The sequence below is a fragment of the Strix aluco genome, chromosome 7 (genome assembly GCF_031877795.1).
Source record: "Strix aluco isolate bStrAlu1 chromosome 7, bStrAlu1.hap1, whole genome shotgun sequence".
NCBI classification, from domain to species: Eukaryota; Metazoa; Chordata; class Aves; order Strigiformes; family Strigidae; genus Strix; species Strix aluco.
This window is the reverse complement of record NC_133937.1, coordinates 26,444,902-26,468,365: the sequence shown is the minus strand read 5'-3', so window position 1 is coordinate 26,468,365 and position 23,464 is coordinate 26,444,902. Positions and strand designations below refer to the sequence as shown.

The 23,464-nt window shown below is 41.4% G+C and overlaps 1 protein-coding gene across 7 annotated transcripts in view; it reads left to right on the top strand.

The window, feature by feature from the left end:
* The window catches only part of BTRC (beta-transducin repeat containing E3 ubiquitin protein ligase), a 118,676-nt gene extending 95,719 nt beyond the window's left edge, over positions 1-22,957 (top strand). For 6 of the 7 annotated variants that reach the window (XM_074831142.1, XM_074831137.1, XM_074831140.1 and 3 more), the window contains 10 exons: positions 3,413-3,599; positions 7,978-8,074; positions 8,882-9,019; positions 9,483-9,601; positions 11,975-12,224; positions 12,908-13,026; positions 17,280-17,390; positions 17,979-18,057; positions 21,357-21,550; positions 22,568-22,957. In XM_074831142.1, the coding sequence (XP_074687243.1) occupies positions 3,413-3,599; positions 7,978-8,074; positions 8,882-9,019; positions 9,483-9,601; positions 11,975-12,224; positions 12,908-13,026; positions 17,280-17,390; positions 17,979-18,057; positions 21,357-21,518 (1,262 nt within the window). In that variant the 3' untranslated portion in view covers positions 21,519-21,550; positions 22,568-22,957. The other variant, XM_074831143.1, reaches the window with a different exon arrangement.
* The last annotated feature ends 507 nt before the right edge of the window (positions 22,958-23,464 follow it).

Sequence of the window (23,464 nt, the reverse complement as noted above, 5' to 3'; positions counted from 1 at the left end):
ATGTTAGTTTTTAGTACTCCATGGCAATAATCTTGTGTACTTAGAGCAGCATTATAACTTGTGGAGCTGTTCTCTTTCAGAAAAATAGAAAGTATTTTGAAAGTGCATTGGCTTCCTCACGTTTAAAGTGGAAGTATACATATAGTTACATACACAGTTTTTCCAGGTCTTTCTCCACAAAACTCTATCAAAGCAAGCCAACTCATCTCATTTGCACTTGCTTAATTTCATCCTACAGGCCTTTTTCTGAAAATTTTGGGCAAATGTTAGAAATATTTTCAGAGACATTCAAAATTTCCTAACCATACCCTATTTGTTAGTGGTCTTTTCACAGTTACCCAGGAAGCAGTTAATTTTACTATCTTAGACTGCAGAACAGATAGGAATCAGGCAGCTAGTATGTGAGTATTTGAATAGTTATAGGAACTGTGTGCTTAAATAATGTATGTGCATCAGTTTGCATATTTGCAAAGTGCTAATGTCCTAGGGAATATAGCTCTAAGGGAGAAAACTAATGGCAAGGAGATACACTGACACAGACTCCGCAGGCTGTGCAGGATGTCCTGAGTATAGGCAAGTTTCTAATGAGGGGAATGGGAAAGTGGAAGGTAAGAAGCTGCCTAGGAAAGGGTGATGAACCTAAAATTTTAAATTAAGTCACATAATAAAAAACCTAAACTCTTTAAGTATTTTTTAGCTTTCTGAAATTCTCAAGTGTTCAGTATTCTGTTTTCATTTTTACTCTTTCATTCTCTCTCCTGCTCTCCCCCTCGAGTAAATAAAACAAAGTTACTTCAAAATCATGAGGCATCTTATCTCTATCCTCCTAGCACTGTCCCAAAGAATGACCAGAATTAAAGGTAGCTTTAGATCATGAGTACATTTTACTAATATAGAGTAAAATTGGCTCAGATTATTTTCCAGTACTTTGAACAGAATTAAGGTTGTCTGAAAAATACAGCTTAACTGTGCACTTAAACTTTGTTCTGTTTCTGGAAAATAAGGTCTCTGCTTAGCATTTCCAAGCTGTTTAACATTTTTTATGAGGAAAGTCATTTTTATAAGGGTTTCATGTGTGAAATAACTGAAACATTCTTGTTGGTATGGAGAGCTGAAGGGCTAATTGTGTTTCACATCGATTTAGTAGAAACTTTTGTGAGCAGAGATTTCTCTTTTTTAAGGAAGCAATGCTTTGTTGATATATGTCTCAGTGAGTTTTGCTGTTCCTAAGAAACAAAATAATAAAATGGAGTCTGCAGCCGGGCCAAAATAGCTCTGCCCATTCACTTATCATAAATGTGAGGAGGAGAGGCCAAAACATTAGTATTCCTTCTCTGCGAAGGGTCTAGGATCAATGGCAAAGGATGACTTACAGCCATGGAAGCAGTTACACCACCTCATTGCAGCAAGATCTAAAGTGTAACTACTGATGATCCAGAAAGGGCCAGAGGGTCAGAGGCAGATTACTGTGCTCAGTTTATGCAGTGTAGCCCTGCTTCCTAAAGCCACTGGTTGTTCCCTGTATAAAATAATTTCTTGCTGTGATGCTGCTGACGTAAAGCCACCCGTATGGATGCTACACGGACAGGTATTTGTAAATGTTCAGGTAGGTCTGTAAATGTCTGTGGGCTCATTGGAAGCAACATAGACTGGGGAAGAAAATATGCCATTTCCACCCAGTGGAGAGAGTTCAGGGCTGCAGGTGTCAGGGTAGGGAAGCAGGGGGACACGATGTCTATATCTGCCCTACCAAATTGTGGAATTCCTGCAAATTCTGGTTCACGTTCACTAAAACATTGTCTCTCTCTTTTCTCAAATGGCTGTAGAGTCAATCTAAATTTACAAACACTCTTTTTTTTTCTTTTTTTTAAAGAATTTTATAGAGTGGCTGTATATATCTTTTCAGATTAAATACATAATAAAGGCTGCTGATGCTTTTATTTTGCAGGTTGACATCTAATTTTGCATCTATAAAGATAAGAAATGTCAGACCTCTTTCTGCACTCTGGTTGTGCATGGTATCATTCACGTGCTTTTTCTATGTGTGAATGGAAGCATAAAACACTGGGCAGAATGTCTCACCCAAAGTGTATTATAAATTTAGGATGTTTGAAAGGAGTGAGAGGAGGCATGCTGAATTTTCTCGCTTTCATGGATTGGGAGATAATTTTGAGATCTTTTGTTAATGAAAACTAAGGTTGAGCCTTTTGTGTCTTATGAACTCTAATCAGAATCAGCTGGGTTTGCAGAAGTACAGACAGTGACTGTAAAAATGCACTTGCTGCTTTTTTTTTCTCTGTCACAAGCAGTACTTGGTCTTTGAGACTGTTGTTTTAAAAGCAAGAGAAGACGTATTTAACTCTGTCCCAAATGTGAACCAGAGGGAAGATGCATGTAATACCAATCTGCCATGCTTCCTTTTTGGTTGGTCTGAACATTATGCCTGAGGGATGATGTGGTCTCTGAAATTTGACCTGTGAAGTGAGATAATCTCTTGATGGCATGTCTCACTTGTGAATTAAACAGCTTCCAAGAGAAGTTGTATTTATGCAGCATGTCATTTAAAAGGCATCTTATTTTCCTGAAGTCCTGCTGGTGATTAAATTTGAGTGGGTAAGGGCACATTTTACTGAATACATCCATCCAGTTAAGAAACATAGCATAACTTTCCCTGGCCCCCAGCTACGCAGACGTTACATTGGGCTGCTTGGTGCTAACCAGGCAATTGCTTTACATTTCACTCCAGCCATGTTGAAACAAAGCCAGTCCTGGTATTCACGCTGGAAAATATTTGCAAATTATACCATTTTGGTGTGCATATTTTTCCTCCACCCACTAAAATAAAATGGAATTAGCAAACCTGCTTCACTTTCTTCTTACACAGCCTCTCCTTCCCTCTCGACTTCCCTGTACATCTGCATATCTTTCCCTCCCCCATGTCTAAAGGTACCACTACCCTTCAGGGCACACATTGGGAATATATATTTTTTTCTTCATTACGTTTAAAAGCTACTGCTTTAGCAAAAACAGCTTTTGAGCCGTTGGAACATGAGAACAGCTGTAGCAGTGAGATGAGAAATGGTCCTAATATAGAGAGATTTTGGGGGCTGCGTCGCTGAGTTGGAAATGCCATCCATAGAATATCCCCCTAGTGCTAAAACCCATCGAAATAGATTGGAATGACTTCTTGGATTCTTTATTATTTTTAATGACTTCTTGTGTTATATCCAAAGGAAGTTGGAGAACGCTGTTCACTCCTGAACTTAACCACAAATGCTCTTCTGTGCATTTGGTCCAGCTCTGCATGCAGAAGAGGAGATGGAAAGAGAGGGTATCTTTGTGCTAGCAAGAGGAGTTGTTTTAAACTCCATGTCTCCTCAGCAAATAATCTTTTTTTTTTTTTTTCCCCCAGCTCGGGGATTGGATCACATTGCTGAGAACATTCTGTCATACCTGGATGCCAAATCATTGTGTGCTGCTGAGCTGGTGTGCAAGGAGTGGTACCGGGTGACGTCGGATGGCATGCTGTGGAAGAAGCTCATCGAGAGAATGGTCAGGACAGACTCCCTGTGGAGGGGGTTGTCAGAGAGGAGAGGATGGTGAGGAAACTGCATCTTCAGCTCTTTTTACCCCATTTAGGACTGTAGGTGCTGTGTGTTTCAAACCATGTTTGACGAGGGTTATTTAGCACCTTGAAACATCATGTCAGTTCCAAACCTGACAGTTGCTTAAATCAAAATTTGGGGGTTGAGGAGTTAGGACGTTATTTGGCTATGCAGGCAATGTGGGGGCTTTTTCCTCACCTTCCTCATCCGATCATGCTCTTATCCCACTGTGACAAGTGAGATATACAGACTTGAGATTTTTATGCCCAGCTGTCATTTGGTTCAAATTAAGAAGCTGTGTATGCCCCAGGGGAACACTAAACTAGTCAGCAGTTCAGAGCAGAAGAGCTTTTTTAGGGGTGGCAGTGGGGCAGCATGTGCTATGAATTAGTTGTTTCCTGATAGGTCTGTTTGTTTTCCTCAGCAGATTTTCACTATTAGATATCTGTTTAATTTTCAAACTGGAAGCTGAGGGTAGGTACCACGGAGAATAGGGGACTTTAGAAATGCAGATAGATTAGTTAATAATCATCTGGAATAGCCTTACTACAATGTGGGTCTCACTCAAGTTTGAAGCTGCTCTGTTAACATTTCATTAGAACTTTCCCTCTCAGGGGTATGTCCTTTAATACATAATTTTCTTTTCCAAGGGTGTCCCTAGGATGTTGGCAGAAAGGAAGCTGGGTATGAATATTTCATAAACAAGATAAAAGTGACAGCTCAGGCATTTTGGTTGCTATTAAAAAGAAAAAGATACAGAGTTGCAAACAAAGACTCCTGTTTTATGGTTAATTTTGTTATACAGTTTGTCTCAGGAAGTAAAGGCGAGTAAATCAGGATTATGAAACATCCTTTAAAAATAAATACTATTTTGATCTGCCTCCAATAGTGTAATGTTTATAAAGAGTGTAAAATAAACACAAGCATGGCAGTGGTAACTTTTGCATTCCTTTTAGTGCCTTGTTCTCTCCAGGCTATTTTTGTTCTGTATTGTTGAGGTCACAGTAAGTCCGAAGAGGACTTCAAGAGGTTATTTAGTCCCTCCTTTTCCCTAGAGGCAGAGCCAGGTTTCTCTTTAGTCATCCCGATGTTTGTCTAATTTGTTCTTAAAAAACCTTCACTGGTGGAGATTCCCTAGGCCTTGCCTGGGCAAGGAATTCCCTGTTTCACTAACTTTAGTGTTAGAAAGATTTTCCTAAAATCTAGGCTGTCTTCCTAGCTATGGTTTGGTATGTTATATTTATCCTACACAGATACAGAGGACAGTTTCTCATTCTCCTTTTTGCAGTAATCTTTTCTATATTGGAAGATGATCGTGTTTCCTACATTTTGGATGTACTAACCTGCCATAATTCTGTGTTGTCTTGTCCTCTTGTCATTCTTGGTTTTTTCCCCAATTACTCTACTCCATTCTTGGAGGATGGTGTAATCAGCTGGGTGTCTTCTGCCATCACCAGAGTTTGGTGGTGTGTGAAGCATTGCTTTGCGTGTTGTATGGAGGACGCTTCGTTTTATGCTTTCCAGTAGAACGTGTGCTTTTTTTTTTAACAGTGGTATAAGAATGTTATAAAATTAATTACCCTTTTTGTGGAAGTTCTACTTAGCCATTATTCCTCATCTTGCATGTTTATGTGAACTTGGCACTTGCCCTTATTGAATTAGATTCTATTTATTGTTTGATATTTCTCCATTTTGTCATGAGCATTATGAGTTTAATCTTGTCCTCCAAAGTGCTTGTAGCTTCTCCCAGCTTTAGTATCATTGGCCAGGTAATAAATGCGCTCCCTGTTCCATTCTTTGTCATTAATGAAGATGCTCAGTAATGACACATCTAGGACAAGATCCCAGTTGCCATCCTGTTTGACAGTGCACCATTGGTAAACTCTGCTTTCCAGCCATTTGTGTGTCTACCCTTGAGCTCTTCCAAGATCATACTTCTCCTGCTAAGTCATGAGAAGAAATAAGGTCAGTTTGACATGGCGTATTCTGGGTTGATCAGTGTTGCCTGTTGTTTGTCACCTTGTCATCTTCTAGGCGCTCATCTGATTTTGTGCTCTAGAACTGCTAAGCTGTCAAAAGTTGAGTTGGTCAGTCCACCATTCCCTTGGTGGACCTTCTTCCCTTTTTTTTAAAATGCAAGAGCTCTATTTGTCTTTTTCCTGTTCTGTGGAACTTTACCTATTCTCTACATCTTGTCAGAGATCATAGCTTATAGTTCTCAAGTTACTCCCTCCAGATTTTAGAAATAACGTTAGCACCAATTACTAGTCATACAGACATGTGACAATTCTAAAAAACAGTTGCAAAATCCTGCTTCTCGTCTCAAAGGACAGTCACACCCTTGTTACTGCACCTCTTCTTCAGGTTTACACTGTCTCCTGGAGGTTGCTTTGATACAACAGGAGCAGGTTGTGCCCTGTCTTTCAGATTGCCCTCTGATGAGCTCTAGAAGACAAAACTGCAGGCATGGTGGGGTGGTTAAGAGAGGCAGACAAGAAATATCCAGTGTAATTGCATCTCTGACATACAGAGCTTTATAGCTTGTAATCAATGCTAACGCTGTGCATGGCACAAGGAGGTGACTAACTGGACAGTTCAGAATGATAGATGACTGGTGTTACTTGCTTACAGCTCCTCACTTTGCACATGGGCTGCCTGATTTCAGCATTTGCAGCTCATAGTTTACAACAGAAACACCCAGTTCTGCAGCACGGTAGCCTTCACTGACAGCTTGTCTGTGAGCGGTTAGGGTTACACAGATTTAGAGAAATATAAAACAGAAGCCCAAAGTCTGGGCACGATTGTGTCTATCTGAATACTTGATGCAATTGGCTGGTCATCAAAACCTGCAAACAATAATTCCTTTTATCCCAGAGCCACAGCACAACGGCCACTGGGATGCTGTAGGAATTCCAAGCAATGCTTTAGCTGAACTGTAAACAACTGACTTTACACGCAGCAAGGCAAGTGTTATAGGTAGCAACAAGACCTTGTATCAGATCAGCTAGTAAAGCTGGAAAGAATAGGCAGGTTTTCAGGCTTGTATACAGACTGACGTAGACCTACCCCAAGCCTTGCAGGATGTGTCCTAGGTATTCTGTGTATCTCCAAGTGTTTTTTGTCTCCCTGGCCCAATAATTTTAATTTTCTTGTATGCACTTCTAGACTGGATCACAGTAAATAGGCAACCATCTAGTTAGAGGTTTGCCTGCATTCATGTGTCCCTTCTTCACGTGTGTTTGTCCCCATATGAGTGGCTGCTGGTCACTGTATTTGAAGACTCAGATGATTGCTCTGTCCAAGCACCTTTTTCTCAAGTTGTACTTAAAATACTTTATTTAAAGAATTATCAAAAGGCCTTTTCTTGAGCATTTGTTATTTTGTTTGTTCAGTCCTCTAGTTCACTACCGCTGTATAACCTGAAAATTTCAGTTCATTGTTGTGATTTCCCTAGTTCACGTACATCAGGGCAGCTGATGTACGGTCTCAAATGAGTTTCAAGGTGTATATAGATACTGTATGGAAAGGACAAGAAAGAAATGTGCAAGGAAGTATTGAACAATTAATTATGCCATAATGGAGCAAGGGAGGGAGAAGTGGAGAGCTGGCCCAGTGTACACTCTGTGCCTCTGATGCCAGGATTACACTCGGAGGCATTTGTGCCTCTCTCCATTTTGTGAGGCATGTTGCCAGGCAGAACAGCAGTTAGTACGCCCATGGTGGGGTTTACTAGCTTCCACACCGTGTTTGGTGGCTTCTTAACTTCAGGATGAGGAATTAAAGTTTTTTACACAGCAGGTAGTGATTGCCGTTTACGGATTTTTTTTGTAGCAAAAATCTAGCTTGGGATATGAGTATTCCAAATCAGTGTTGAAATGAGGGAGGCACTACAGATGAAGTGTTGCTTACCAAAATATAGTAGTAGCAGTAAAATGTCCATGTACCAAAACTGATACTGTTCCTGCTAATGCAGATAAAAGCTAGCCTTGAATGCATAGTGAGTTTGAGGGTTCCTTATCTTCTTTTATTTTCTTTATACACTTTATTTTAAAGGTGACCTCTGATACGGGTATGTGTATTGCAGGCATGAGCCATTCTCACCTCCTATTGAGTTGAGTGGGTTCGCATCCATAATAGATAATATATTTCCCTCCCCTGAGTGACTAGGCACATATTTTTCGTGTGTATTTCAGTGTCAAAATGCAATCAAACAAACAAGGAACCACCTCATCTTACTGAGTAAATTAAGTCTGAATATGAATCTGTCTGTGCTTTTCAACAGTGGTTCCCCATTTGTAAAATGCCAGGAGGTTCTTTCTCCAAAATGCTGAAACATGATTTGCGTTCAGTGTGAGTGTTTTTTGTCTTCCAGGGGACAATATCTATTTAAAAATAAACCTCCTGATGGGACTGCACCACCCAACTCCTTCTACAGAGCACTTTACCCCAAAATTATACAGGACATAGAGGTAGGAAACAGCTTCCAGATGTGGTGATGTTTGGTTGCAGTTTTTTTAAATCTCCCTGATTTATCCGTGATGTTGAAATTCTGACAGTATTTTGTTCTAATTAAATATTTCATTAGATCTGATGTGTCTGTATTTGTCTGGAGTTTGTAGTTCTGGGATAGTTATGTAAGGTCCAAAGCTTCACTGCTCCTTTAGGCAGAAGATGAGTTGGATTGTTCAGTGAGCTGTTTGCAGATGGGAGTCTTTCTACACCTTGCACGTCAGATGTCACAGCAGCACTGTTTGCTCCACCCAGTGCAGATGAGACCTAATAAGATGTTATGGGGAGACAGGAACTGAGCCAGGAAGAAAAGTGCATTGCTAAAGATATCCTAAGACCCAGGGATCTAGTGTGAACAAAATGTCATGTTCTGGTAGTTTCCTAATGGGAAAAGCAGTGCTCAGACACTGTTGTGACAAGTTTGTACAAGCACTTAGCTAGAGCTCAGCTGAGACTTTCTCTTCAGTTTAGTCGTTGAGTCACAAGGGGTTAAAAGTTCGCAATAGAAAAAAGCTTTTAGGTCACTTCTCCTTCACCATTCTGGATAACGCAGACGAGTTTAGCCACGATATGTTTTCCAAGCTTTTGTCTGTTTAATTGGTTTTATTATGTCTGTTACTTCTTCTAGAAGGCAGTTATATCATTATATGGGCCTGATGCAGGACAAAGTGTGAAGAAAAGTATCTGCTGTCTTAGACAAACAAAAAAAGGGGAGATATTTCTGTTCTTTATTTTTACTTCTCTTTTGTCTCCTGTTTCTCCTCAAGACAATAGAGTCAAACTGGCGGTGTGGAAGGCACAGTTTACAGAGGATCCACTGCCGAAGCGAGACAAGCAAAGGGGTTTATTGTTTACAGTATGATGATCAGAAGATAGTAAGTGGCCTACGAGACAATACTATTAAGGTGAGAATGCTCCAAAATGGCATACTAATGGCATGCAGTGTCTGTGCCATAAATAAGTGTCCTAATTTCAGTGACACCTACTCAATCTCTTGTTAGTAACCTAGCCTTCTCCTTCCCTCACCTCACACCTGCACAGCGTGTATGCCTCTTTTGTCTGGCAAGAAAGACCCTGTTTCGTTACAAACAGTTCGCTAGCAGAGTTTTTGTCCATTAGTAATTAAAGACTACGTAATTACTGTACCCTGATGAGAAGGGTAAAACCAATGTTCATAGTAAAGCCAGTAATATCAAAGATGTTAATGTATTGCACCAAAGAGCCTGTAGAAGACTGTACAGATGCCACTAAAGATGTTCTAACTGCACTCTGGATCATGTGTGTAGTAAAAAACAGACCAGTCAAACCAGTAAGTACTGAAAGATGAAAACCTTACTGAGCTGTCTGGTTTTGAATGTTTTCTCTTAGATCTGGGATAAGAATACATTGGAATGCAAGCGCATTCTCACCGGACACACGGGTTCTGTCCTGTGCCTCCAGTACGATGAACGGGTGATCATTACTGGATCTTCGGACTCAACAGTCAGGTGTGTGCTCATGATTTGGAGCTTTCTGTTTGCCTCTAAGATTTTAGCCTTGCAAGCTGCTGAAATGGCAATTTCTGAAATATGTGCTGTTCTGTTGGTTCCGTGAAGTAGTTCAGCATATTTGTTCAGGAGTGTACTCTCCTTGTTTATCAGATGTCCATGCAAATGGCTGTCAAGGAGAAATGAGAACCTAAGCAAAGGCCAGTCAAGGTCAAGATGACTTAGGAAGGCCATCTGGCATTTCACTAAGGTTTTGCATGTTTTGACAGACCCTGAGAATGTTTTAAATTCTCCCTGAGAATAACTTTTTAAAAGTTGGTTGAAGTTTTCAAAACAAGTTTGAAGGTTTAGTCATCTATTGTCACTTAATTTTAACAAAAAATGTATGACTAGATCTCCTGTGACTTTTAACTATATTTCAGCATGGTGTTTCTTTTCATGCAGTCTTTCTAACCTTGCTTTCCTTCCAGTCCCCAGCAAAAGGCTGGACACCTCAAGTCAGCACTTGTGGTGCATGTTGTGCGAATGTGAAGTCCACTAGACATATTACAGGATCCCAGAGAGTCTAAGACCTGCAGTATAAATACATGCACATATGAGTTAGCGAATTGCAATATGAACTTGGGTGTGAAGAAGCAAGTCTGTCTTCTCCATGTTGTTATATATTCTCTTCTTGCCAGAGTACAAACAATGGCCATGCAGTGAAGTTACAGACAATAAAAAGCTGAGTCAGTGGCCTTTTCTGCTACTAGCATGTATTCCTATGGCTGCAAGCTCCTCATGGTTATCACTGTGCTTGCATGTAAACTACCACTGATGGTGGCTAATAACCATTAAATTTAGTTCTGGACATGTGATGCATGCGGTCTTGTGGTGCTGCTAGATTTTGGGGTCCTGTTATTAGTAGGAATCTGGAATTCCAGCAACACCGCCTGCCCAGAGATGGTGTGGGAACTGCACTGTGCTAAATAGATCGCAAAAGGAGAGGCTGATTTCTGTAAAAAGCACTATCATCTTCCATATCAGGCCAGGCAGGCTAAATTGCAGACTGGCTACTTGCCCAGAAATACTTTGTTTCCCACTGTATCTATAAATGTTTGTGCAAACCCCAGAGGCACATAGGATGCATCACTTTTATCCTTGGGTCTCCTCAGGAAGAGGGGCTTCATCCAATAGACAGTACAGATGGGCTCTTAATGCTTCTGAGATCTCAGGGATGCGCTTGTCCAAAGAAGTCAGTAGGTCTCCAGCTCCTGTTCAGTTTGGCAACCCTGTCTGCAAACTGCTCATATGTTAATGGCTCAGGTCTTTAGTCTGTGGGTTTTTCTCCTTTGCATTTTGTATTTGGAATGTAGTTTTCTTTCTCATTTATAGTCCATAAGTTGATGAACTTCAGCCTCCATAAGTTAGGAAATAAGACATTAGAAGTCTTTCTGACATCTTGCCTTTTCTTACTGGTCACCTTGTTGGCAGAGGAAAGTTTTAACTTCTGCAATGTCTGATGTGCCTGATGATACAGCTATTTTCTGCTCTCACATAGTGTATCTGGGGTACAGGTGTGGTAGTGCCAAAAGAAATCTCTTTTTGGAGGGTAAAAGAAGTTTACTAATGGAGTAGCCCAAAAGAAAGATTTTTAAGGCTTAAAATCTTCATTTCGAGCCCTAGAAGTTCTGTACGAAGCCTTTGTCTAACTTTCTTCTTTAATTATCTTTCAGCTGAAACAGTTGGTTCCAATAACATTAAATTGACATAAATGTTCTGTCTTAATTTGGGTATTCAGCACATTCCTGGAATGTGGCTGTGTACCAGATGCACTGCAGGGTAAATGCAATTCGTGGTGCAACTTGTGGGAATTACTTACCTTTGTTTGAAAAGCATTATCTTGTCTTCTGCTTCTGTATAAATTATCCTTTGAATTGATAGTCCTGTGAGAGAGGTCAAAAATTAAACAAGTTACTGAACTTGCTTCTCCACAGGTCGTGATTAAGTACTCATTGACTGGAAGTGGAGTGTGTGGTAGACTGACAGAACCAGAAAACATCAGTCTTTAAGGCCATCAATCTCACACCTTTCCTCAGCACTAAATTCCCTTAATTAAAGGATGCTTTTTTCCTGGCTGGGTTATTTTTATGGTGTTAACTGCATTGCAGAGTTTTTGACTGCTGGACTGTCTCAACGTATGCATAATCAACAGGTTGATATAATACATCTTTTAATGAACTATTTAGTAGATGTAGATATAACTTGTGGTATTTCCTTCTCTAATATTGCTAGAGTGTCAATTACCTCTTCCCGTCCACCTCTTGCCCTGCAGAAAATTCACTGTACTGTTTTTTAACTCTCTTCTCTCTGGTTTGAAATTTGAAACTGCAGGGTGTGGGATGTGAATGCAGGTGAGATGCTGAATACACTGATTCACCACTGCGAAGCAGTACTGCACCTCCGCTTCAATAACGGCATGATGGTGACGTGTTCCAAAGACCGTTCCATTGCTGTGTGGGACATGGCTTCACCAACAGACATCACACTGAGGAGGGTGCTAGTAGGGCACCGAGCTGCCGTCAATGTAGTGGACTTCGATGACAAGTACATTGTATCAGCATCAGGTGACAGAACTATAAAGGTGAGGTGTTTCAGAGGCTTTTTGTTTGCAGCACTGGGGTATTTAATAACCAAGAACAGTGACCAGACAGGGAAGATTATCCTTGGCAGTTATTACACAGATCTTCCTTTAGAAGATCTTCCTGCTGCTCATTTCCACTCGTCCCTTCTCTGTTGAGCTTGCACAACTTTACAGAGCTGTATGGAAAATCAGATCCAGGTACAGATGCAGTTGAAAAAGGAATTTTTTCTTCTGTGTTCTTTTTCAACTTGACCACTTCCATAATCTGTTTCAGCATCAGTCATTTGAACAGTTGTCAGAGGGCAGAATAGGGGCAAAAGTGAAGGTGAGTGGATAGGAGTCACCGAAGTGTTACTGCTATGATCCCAGTCTGCAGCATTAAAACTGAGGAAAATCAAGATCCTGTGTAGACTAAATCATAGCCTGAGAGTGCTAAAGCCTCATTCTGGAAACTGATTCTCTTATGGTGTGGCAAAAATCTTGTGTGTACAGTGACCCAAGCTGCTAACAGTTGCAGACTATAGTCACAAGTCACTGGAGGGGTAATTTTCCCAGTCTTAATGATAGCATCTTCAATTAAGAACATTCTGGATGCACCTACATATCATACAGATACCAGCTTTTGTTAGTCTCATCTTAATAATTTTGTCTCTGTGTGGTTCCCTCCCTGCTTCCTGTCACAGGTATGGAACACTAGTACCTGCGAATTTGTGCGCACCTTAAATGGCCACAAACGAGGCATTGCATGTCTGCAGTACAGAGACAGGCTAGTAGTGAGCGGCTCTTCAGATAATACTATCAGGTGAGAGACACACTCCCCGTTGCAGAGTTCTGTGCAAGCACATTGTCTCTAATTCCCTGGGATGTTCAGAGGTTAGGCAACCGAAGTGCTCTGTACCCTTGTCATCTTTGAAAGATGCTTTCTTTGGTAAAGAACATTGGGAACTACTGCAAAGAGATATTAGAAGTCTGTTTTACTGTGTTGTCTTTCATCCTCTGTATCTCAAGAGTCCCATACTAATCAACAAGTTGCATTGCTCTGACAATTCTGGTGTATGAAGGAGCTGGCAAGTACTGCTTTTCTGTGATGTCCTCTTGTGATATTTTAATTGGGCTATGTGTCTAGTTAAAGGGGTCAGATTTGCAGTAAGAGGCATTTAATCCTCTGCAGAAATCCTCCTGGGCTCTCGCCAAACACTTCTTGTGGTACTTGGCACCTGGTTAAGTTTGGAACAGCTGGTTTAGAGCATGAAGTTCAGTTTGCTGCCTCTTGCACTTCTCCAGCTGCCCTGCTTGCAATCTGAGATTTAACTCCTTCTGGTACTGTGAGTCAGGATTTCTCCCTGCATCCTGTAGCTGCTGGTAGAGGGATGTCCTACTAATCTCAGGGTGTATGGAGCAAACTTGAGTAGTAGTGTATGTGACGTAGGGAAATGGCTCTGTGGTGCAAGCAGGAGTAAGAGCAACCTCCCTTTTGCCTTTGTTTTAAATATTTGTCTGCCTTCTGATAAAACTTGAAAGCTGGACAGTGCAAGCAGAAACCCTTCACTTTGCATGTCAGTAATAATTTCTCCTCAGTGAGAATGATTCACGCTACTGTTTGCCTGTGGACTTTGCTTGCAACGTGCTGCCTCCCTGCTTTGCGTTCTGTAGGAAAATGGTGGTCCTTTCGTTGACATCACCAGGTCATTGTGCCAGATTTTAGTGTAGGACTGTCTGAGACATGACCAAGAGAGCTGGAACTTCTGCCTCTTAATCATGGGAAAATGTATTACAGGCATTGTAGCACCACTTGCACGTGGGGAGAACTCCTGCACTTCAAATAGAAAAAAATAACCCTCTGCAACTGTACTATGAAACTTGGTCTCAGAATTAGAGTAGGGAAATAGTTAAATATTACAGCAGTTAGGGAAGGATCTAAAATATGACTTGCTAATAACAATAAATGTCAAGATAGTGATAATGCTAAAGAGGAATACAGTTACTTTTATGCTTACATTGGACAAAATCCCTAGTTGACAGATAAATTGTGCTAGAATTTCAGGAATGTTGGCAGTGAATCTTAATAGAAGTCAAGTTTGTCAGCTGTGTGAGCAGAAGGCACAAGGCTTACCTGGTCACATTGTTTTCTCCCAGCCATTAGCAGAGGGCACAAGTCAGTGGAAGGGTGATTAAGAAAGGGCAGATTACTAAGTCATCTTTGTGGGTGGTTTAGTGCTTTACATGTTTGATTTTAATCCACTGTAAAATGCCAGATGTTGTGTGTTGGCCTTTAGTGGAGGCTGCCTCATGATACAGAATTTGAAGTTCGTCATTCCTCAGTTGCAGGAAAACTTTTTTCCAAAAGATAACTCTCATTTCTAGTTTTGCAACTGCAAACATAAGGACATGTGAAGTAGCTGAGAAATCAATATCTTTCTTCTGTAGAGAGACCCCATGTATAAAAATTATTTAGGTTTTGGTTTAGGTGAGAACTTTCACCAGTGTAAGAGAACACAGCTACACAGGCATCACTATAATTGTGCTGATTTCCATCTGGTAGAAACTGATCCATCAAGTTTAATCCAATCACTTCAGTATCTTAGCCTCTAGGGCCAAAGTTCTTAATTGCTGCAAACAAGCATGGTAGAGAAAAAAATTTAAAAAGGGAGAATTTGGAGCAAGAAAATAGAAACAGACTACATCATCTTGGGTTAATTTTTAAAGAGTGGTTGATTTATATGTGTATATTCAACCTCCGGTGTGTGTACACGTGGGGATCTGGTACTGGACTGTTTAGACAAACAGCATTCTCTCTAGAAGATGGGGATTCAGGCTCACCTGCCTTCTGTATGTCTTCCAGCTCTGCTGGGACTTCAAGTGAATTAAAGGCTGAGATATTTGCAGACCTCCCTCTACCTTCAGAAGTTCTGCCAGAGCTGTAGGAGGGAAGACTGGTAGTGGTTTTGACTGCGTACGCTTTGTAGTGAATTTTTAGTTCTCAAGCCTTAAGAGTAGTTCTCTTACTATTTAGTCTTTTGATCATTTAAAGTAGAAATTTGAGAAGGTTATCAAATCTGGAAGGTACCCTTGGCACCAATTCTGCTAGGAGGTTCTGCTCTTACATAGCAGTTATTCCTTTTCTACATGAAGGCCCATATCCCACGCGGCTAGGAACATGATATTCTCTTCTAATCTCATTCAGATTCAAACTGATCTCATTCCCTCAAACTGGGACCTGAAAATACAGGTCTGAATTAGTGTGAAGCGGCCTCCTAGGGCTGCTGGCAATCTCAGGATTGATGGCAAGGAATGGAAACACATGGCACAAAAGTTCCTGGCACAAGATTGCTCTTCAAACCTTTCTGCACCAGTTCATTTCTGGCATTGTCCATCCTGTTTACAGTCCCCGAGAGACTTAATGCTCTCTGACCAGCCAGAGTGCCTTTGGCTGACCTTTGCCATGGAGTTGCTTGTTCTGACCTTGACTGGTGTGCTGGTACTTATGTGAAAACTATTGGGATCTTCACAGATCCCTGAAAGATCAACATCATGGATCAAAGAATAGCCTTGTGCTCCTCGTTGGCCTCAAACGTGTGCATAGAGAAATCCTTTCCCAGTGACGAAAGAGTTCCGTTCATTCCTCTGTTGTCCAAAGTGAGAGCAGGTTGTCGTGGCAGGACAGCTGCAACCATTATCCACCAACCTTGGGCAGAGATCCACTGGATCTGGATTATTCCCCAGGGGACCTCAGGAGTAAAATATGTGGGGACAGTTTCTCTCTTTCTTTGTCTGTCTCTCAAAGAAAAGTGACCTGACCCTTCAGCAGCTGTGCTGCTTCAAGATGTGTCATCCTGAGAAATTCCACAAACCACCCATATTTCTCACTACTGTGAAGTTCATGTTGGTCTGAACATTAATTGATGACCATTTAAGGACATTTGTGACTGCTACTTTCAGCTGTGTGTCATGGAGCCGCAGCAGGTACTGCTATTAAAAGATTCCTCTATGAGCAGAGTCCATCTCAGCCAGAGGTGTAACACCTCTAGATCATACATGTCAAAGAATTTCAGTTCTTGTAGGCAAATAATCTTTTTTTATCCATGGTAATTGGGAGTCATGTCAAAGAGCTGACAGAAGTATGGAAAGCAAATAGACTTGCTTCGTAACTGTTTCAAGCATTTCTTAAATATTTTTCAAGGTAGTGTGCAAGTGTAAATGTATTTTAATTTATTCTCCATGCTAAGAATCCTTCACAAACCCCAAAACTCTGGGATATTTACAGTTGAGAGAATAACACATTGCTGGGTCTCTTACTGGGATAGAGTGTACTGTATTTTGGTGCCAGAACTTTTTTTAAATATTGGATTATTAGAAACAGCAGAGAGCCACAGGAATTATTTGAGAGCAAGAAGAAAGTGCATTACAATAAACACAGAGTGCCCATTTTACCTTATGCATAAGGTGCCTAGATTACAGAGTAAACATATCTTCAGTGGGCGAAATGACAAATAAAAAGGGTTTGTTAATTCTTGCACCTTTCACCACTGTATTGATGTCTTAATTTGTCTGATGGTAATCTCCAAATCAGAAATAGGCGTGTAGGGGTACGGAAAGGGGCGCCTGCCCTGTGAAGGTGATCATACCAATTGGAACAAACTGCCAAGGGGATTGGTAAGTCTCCCTCTCTTAATGTCTCAAAATCAAGGCAGGATACTTCTATGAAAAACCAATTTCAGTAAAATAAAATTATGAGGCTCACTGTGAAGATGAGGGGATATCTCTGGGAGATATCATGTGTTACTAGAGCAGTAGATACTAGACACAACTGGTCTTAAAATTTTTGGATCTCTGACTCATTTCCCATGTGATACTGTAACATAACAGGGTCATGTTGAAAAGCATGCATCCGCTTAACAGCAGGAAAAGGAGTGATGAATGTAGTTTGTTTCTTCTTTGTTGTTCCATCATAATCTTTATTTCCAAGTTTCCATTAGCTACAAGCAAAGACTAAATGTTTAGTTGCAATGATCAGATATTAAAAAATTCTTAGTGCTTCTTTGTACTCTCTTCCAGACTCTGGGATATCGAGTGTGGGGCATGTTTACGAGTACTGGAAGGCCATGAAGAGTTGGTGAGATGCATACGCTTTGATAACAAGAGGATAGTCAGTGGGGCATATGATGGGTGAGCCTGTCAGTGCAGTCAATACCTTGCATCTTCCTGTCTGTATCAGTGTCTCACATCCCACTTTGCTGTATCCTCCTTATAAATATTATTCTCCTTGTCTGTCATACCAAGAGGACATTTTCAAGGCCAGTAAATCAGGACCATGCTACAAAGTATGCCTGTTTTTCTTCTTTTGAAATAAGTCAGTGTGATTTGATGTGTGTGGTCCAGTCCTTTAGCTTGTAGGAGTATCTAACCGACTCAACCTGAAACCTCTTCTAGCTGAACCACTGGTAAGAACAATCTTTCCCGTCTGTGGTTATGTCTTCTGGTCTATTTGCCATTACAGACTAGGTGTCTGCACTCCCACGTGTTTCTGTTAGTTGTTACCACCTGTTTTTTATGTGTTTTTCTTTGTTGACAGCCTATTTTTTTCTCCCATTAAGATCTATAAGCTTTACAAAGGGGAAGGTTCAGAAGGATTGCTGTAATTTTCCTTGAACTGGTGTATTAGCTAAGCTGTACTAACAGTTAATTTTCTTCTGTGAGCACTTGCTCTTTTCTCTTTAACAGAGCCATGGTGTTTATCTATTTTTTTGCGACTAGGAAAATTAAAGTATGGGATCTTGTGGCTGCTTTGGACCCCCGTGCTCCAGCAGGGACCCTCTGCTTGCGAACCCTTGTGGTAAGAGCTTCTGGTAGGGATGTTTGCAGGGGGCAGAAAAGTGTTCTTGATCAGGGCTATCTTGAGCCATAAAAACTGAAGTCAGCTTAGTCCCAGTCTACAGGATCTAGAAATAATTTCTAGGGGTCTGTCTTTTTTGAGTGTCCAACTTTTTTTTTTAATGTTGCAAGTTATAAAGCACTGAAAGTTAGAACCTGTGGAGTTTTCACTCACTTTTTAACAGTTTTGTTCTGTGTTTTGAGATTAATAGCTAAATCCATTTTTGAGACTTCTTGTTCTTGGAATCCATGTGCCAATGTGTACCTGATGATGTAGTACTAAGTTGTCTGAATTGTTGACGTGAAATTTCTTAAAGAAAAGTAGTGCATTCCAAATTTGAGGAACAAGAACAAAAACACCCTTGGGATTGCTTTTAACTGGCTTTTGGATGTTTAAGAAAAAAGCAGGTAAGGACTGGAACAGACAGTGAAATTGCCTTGTCCTTAAACAGCAGCGACTACTTTCATGCCATCCATTGGTATTTAGTGCAGGTCTGATGATGGTTAAAATGTCATTGTGTGAGTGTTAACAACATTCACAGTCATGCTTAACAGTGGCTCTGCACTGGTCTTATAATAATGTGAGAAAGTTGTGAGAAAAATGCCAGTACAGCCAAGGCCATGGGATGGTTCCTATAAGCATTCCTCCATCACATTCACCCCAAAAAACTTGCACTGTTGCTGGAGATAAAGGAAGATTTCAATGTAGTATCAAATTCTCACTGAAAAAGAAGTACTAAACGTGTTTATTTTTTAGCTAAGAAGTGTTTGGGTTGGTATACATTAGACCATTTCCTGCTGTGGCATGTGACTGTAGTCTGTGCTCTAAACCAAGATCATACCGAGGCTGTCTGATTCTCTAAAAGTGCGGTTACCTCTCACCAGCTGAGCTGTGCTAGCTGACCTTCTGCACACTCATCGGCCACCTGAATTGCTATTGTTGCTGTAGATTTCGCTAAAGTATTTTGCTTCACATTTGGTGCAGGCTGTGAGGGTTACTGTGACTCAGCTGACAGACAGTAGATCATTAAGCCATGCTAACTCTTTTCCAATCATGTATTTGGACCATAAGCTGTGGAGTAAGAGTCTGTGAGAGCCTTGGATGCCTGCAGGTACTATGTTGAAAAACCCTCTTGATAGCCAAATAGAACTGCAAATACTTTCATGGCTGAAATCCAGAAAAACCCTTTGTCATCAGCCACCCAGTTCCAAACTAAGGAACAACTCTGAGCCCATGAGCACAAACCCTGAGAGTCTAAGACTTCAGCTTGGTATTAGTAGTGTTCCTGCTCCAGCCTGAGACAAATGTGTGCCTAGTAACCTGTAGACTTAATTTAACTGGTGTGATTTCCTCTGCATTTTCCAGCAGTGGACAGCCAAAGTGCCCCAGCTAATTATATTATAAATCAGAAGCGGTGGGATGGAAACACTGTAGGAATCTCAACACATGGATACTCATAAATCCCTGTTTGATAGCGATGGAGGGGGCCAAAAGAGGGGAGGCAGAGGAAACTGTTGTGGTGCTTTTAGGACTTTTCATGTTTATGACAACAGGGCGTCCTTATACCCGCTTACCCGTGGTTTGTTTTTTTTTTTTTTTCTCTTCCCTCGGCCTCCAAAATTAAACCTGGCTGCACAATGAACATCGTGAGTCTCCTGCTGCTCGTGTTCAATTTTCAAACAGTAGGAGGAAAGTGCACAGATAACAAATGCTCGCTGCATGCCAGGTCCCTTCCAGTTTTGTCTTCCGTTAGCTGGAACGGCGGCCACATGAATTTGACAGAAGCTTTCCAGGCACAGAATAAGCACACAGTTCAGCTTCCCTTACGAGCAAGAGTCCGGGTCCTTGTGGCCTCAGCTTAGGGTGTGCGTTCTGCTTATTACCAATGCAACAGCAAATGCAAGTGCTATGTGGAACTTCTAGGGCAACCTTACTTAGCCCACAATGACTGGGAGAAAAAAGGGAGTTTTGGAAGTACCCCTCTCTCAGTGTCTCTGTGAGCTATCCCTCAGTGGATCTGACAGTTGTAGTGATATTTTTTAGCAAGAACTTCTTCACTTCAATGCTACAACACAGACTCTGGAAAAACATTTCTTTTTGGAATAGGTGGGAAGACAGAAACCTGTAAGAAGTTTTTAAGACAAATTCAAGTTATAGTTAGAAGATCATAAAGGTTCCAATAATTAGACCTTTTTTAAAATTTATCTGAAAAATAGAATCCGACTTTTGTGTGTGCATGTTGTCAGTTAATGTTAAAGATTCAGAGGTTCACTTGAAAGCAGCTGTTGTGCTTTGCAAACCAAGCTGTATTTTTTTAGTCCTCTGCCATAAGACAGAGTCTTCCCATTTAGTAGCTAACAATTCTCTTTCGTCTAAATGTTAAGACGTGTTTTTTTCATGACCCTAAGCTTCTTACGACATGTGACCACTAAAGAGAAATATGTATTCATGGAAGAGATAGGGCTCATCCTAGTTGCATGGTTTCTGTTCCCTTCTGGCCAAGGAAGAGGCTACTGCTCACTCTTGCGGCAATGTAAGCACCAAGAAAAAACAGGCAACACAAAAGGGAAAGCATAGTGGATTTGCTATGTGATATCCAGGATCTTGCCGTTACCTCCTGTTAATTACAGTCTGAACTCTTGCCAAATTGTCATGCGATTTTCACTCAGCCTCAGAGCAGAATGCAAACTGCCTATAAAGAATGCCCTTTCTAGTTCATATTTTTAGAACTGCTTAAGAGGAGTTATTACTGTGTCACTGGACTTTACAACAGGCTCCTTAGTGTCCTCCAGTATTAAGCTTTTTCCTCTTCAGCAGTGTCAATGGTGCCAAGTCTTGAATGCAGAGTTCTCATCTCTCCCCCTGTAACCTAACTGCATCTGGGAATGCTGTGATTTCAGGGAAATCTTTTGCCATGGAACAAGGAAGACAGTGCTTCTACCAGCCTTGCCAGACTGAATTGTGTGGTTGAGGGAGCTTGGTTTGTTCTACACAATGTGTGTCCATTATTGGGATTTAAGGAGTAACAGGATAACTGTAATGTAAACTTCCTGAGAGCCAAGTACTCAGATATGACAAACCCTTTTCACTGAAAGAGGGCTTAATTTACACTATGTAATGGTGATGCACAGTGTGTCATGTGGGGATTACTGAGAAATTAATTTAACACTAGAATCCAAGCCCAAGCTCATCTTCCCTGCTCCATCCCAGGTGCCAGCAAGTTTGTGAAGTAACATGCTGTGTCTCCCACTTGAATTTAGGAGCATTCTGGAAGAGTCTTTCGACTTCAGTTTGACGAGTTCCAGATCGTCAGTAGCTCACATGATGACACCATCCTCATCTGGGATTTTCTGAACGACCCAGCTGCCCAAGCAGAATCCACTCGTTCCCCGTCCAGAACATACACCTACATCTCAAGATAAATAACACTACACTGTACCTCACACTCGCACAGGTAAAAAAAAAATAATCAAATGAGGCTCAAACATGACACTGGATGTAGTGCAAGCATGCTGCTTGAATAACTAGTGAGTCTGTCAGTGTTTCTCACCTTGGTTGGACAGTAATTACGGTGCCTTGTAAAAGGACAGGAATGGTTTTAATACCTTAGAACAGGGACTTATTTTAGGATTTGTGGCATGTGGCACCTTGTGAGTTCCTGTGAAGAGCTCCTCCTCTGTCCATCATCATCAATAGTTAAATCAGCTATCACTGCTGTCCAAAAGGAAGAAGGGTTTCTGCAGAGCGAGTAGAGCAGCTGCTGCCTAACAAGGGGATGCAGATGGCCTGACCCTGGGCAGTTGTCATCAGGCAGGAGGGTTTTGCCAAGAAGCATCAGCTTTATTCCCTCCCTCCGAAGTGGTGACCATTCTTCTCACTCTGCAGCAAGCTGATTCAAGAGAACAGTTTGGCTGGGGGAGGAGACACTGAGGCACAAGCCCAGGCAAATTTAATCGAGATGCATCAATGTGCAAAATCATTTACTGATAGGGCCTAGCCCTCATTCTCTCTAGCATAGCACGGTGTTAAATTGTTCATATCAGAGCCAGGCTGGTTTGCTCATCACCTTACCCTGTTGTCTTGGCCAGCACAGGGTGGGGAGGACATAATGTTTCATATGTTTGGGTCAGTTGTAGGGTGGATTTGATGTCTATGAATGGAGCGGGATAACAGTGATTGCCCACTTGGCAGGTACGTGCACAATTACTGTTAATAGCTTGAGAAAAATGGCAGAAGAGCTGACAGGCTTCTGCAAAGGGGTGTCCACAGTGACGTTTTCCCATGAAAATGCTCTGTCATGGGGCACATCCTGTATCCTGTCTGTTTGGTAAATGTGTAGTGATGCTCCAGAGCTGTCAGATCAGTCGTCCTGATTTTCTCAAACACTCTGGTCAATCAGATGTTCTTTTAAATCATTAAAAGGTTTAGTACGAATGGGGTTTGTTTGGTTTGTTCTGTTTTTTGTTCCCAGGACTCATTTCAGCTGCAGTATTTAAATTATCTGCCAATGCCAGGACAAAAGAACTATCCACGTAACCAATACTTGCTGAAGAGAGAGGCTCTCAGACTTGTTTCTGGAACAAAGTTGGCATGCGGTTGATCTCAGACAGGGTCTACTCAGCGCGGCTGACTGCTAAAGTGCTGCTATATCAGAAGATGACTTTTATCTTTCATGAACACTTAACATTTTTAAACCTTCCCATCCCTTTCCTCCCTCGTCCCCCTCTTCCTGTTCACTCCTCTTCCCTTTACCCTGTTTGATTCCCCTCCAAACCCAGTCACAGATGTCCTATGAATATATTTAAGATGTTGCCAGAATGTGTTGCTTTGCTGTTAAGCAGAAGACTTATAGCCACAGTGCATCCTGCTGAGAGAGTCACTTTGGGGTGGGTGGGAGGGTGGGTGGGGAGGAGGCTGCTACTCTCAGACTGAAATCAATATCCATTGCTAGGCCTTTGAAAAAGCATTCAGCTCTGAAGAGCAACAGAAACAGTTATAACAGCCAGACCAGCCCCCCCCCAACTTCCCTGCGGCTTTTGGCTGTTCTGACTGCAGACCTATTTTTTGTGGAGAGAGGACCCTTGAAATTTGACTATTATGAGCCAAATCCATCTCTTTCCTCTCCTGCCTGCTATGCTAACCCTTTGGAAGCTGGATGTGTATTATAGTCTCCCTTAACATCTGCTTGGCTGGGGAATGCTAGTCAATGAAAAGTTAAACTCTCTTCTGCCAAAGTCCCAAGCATGATGGACTGGGGCTGACATCCTGTACCCCCTGCCCCAGATGAAATGTTGGCCCAGGGCAGTATTTCACTAGCAAAGGGATTGTCTGACCATCTTCCTTCTGCGGTTCTCCCTGAAGACAATGT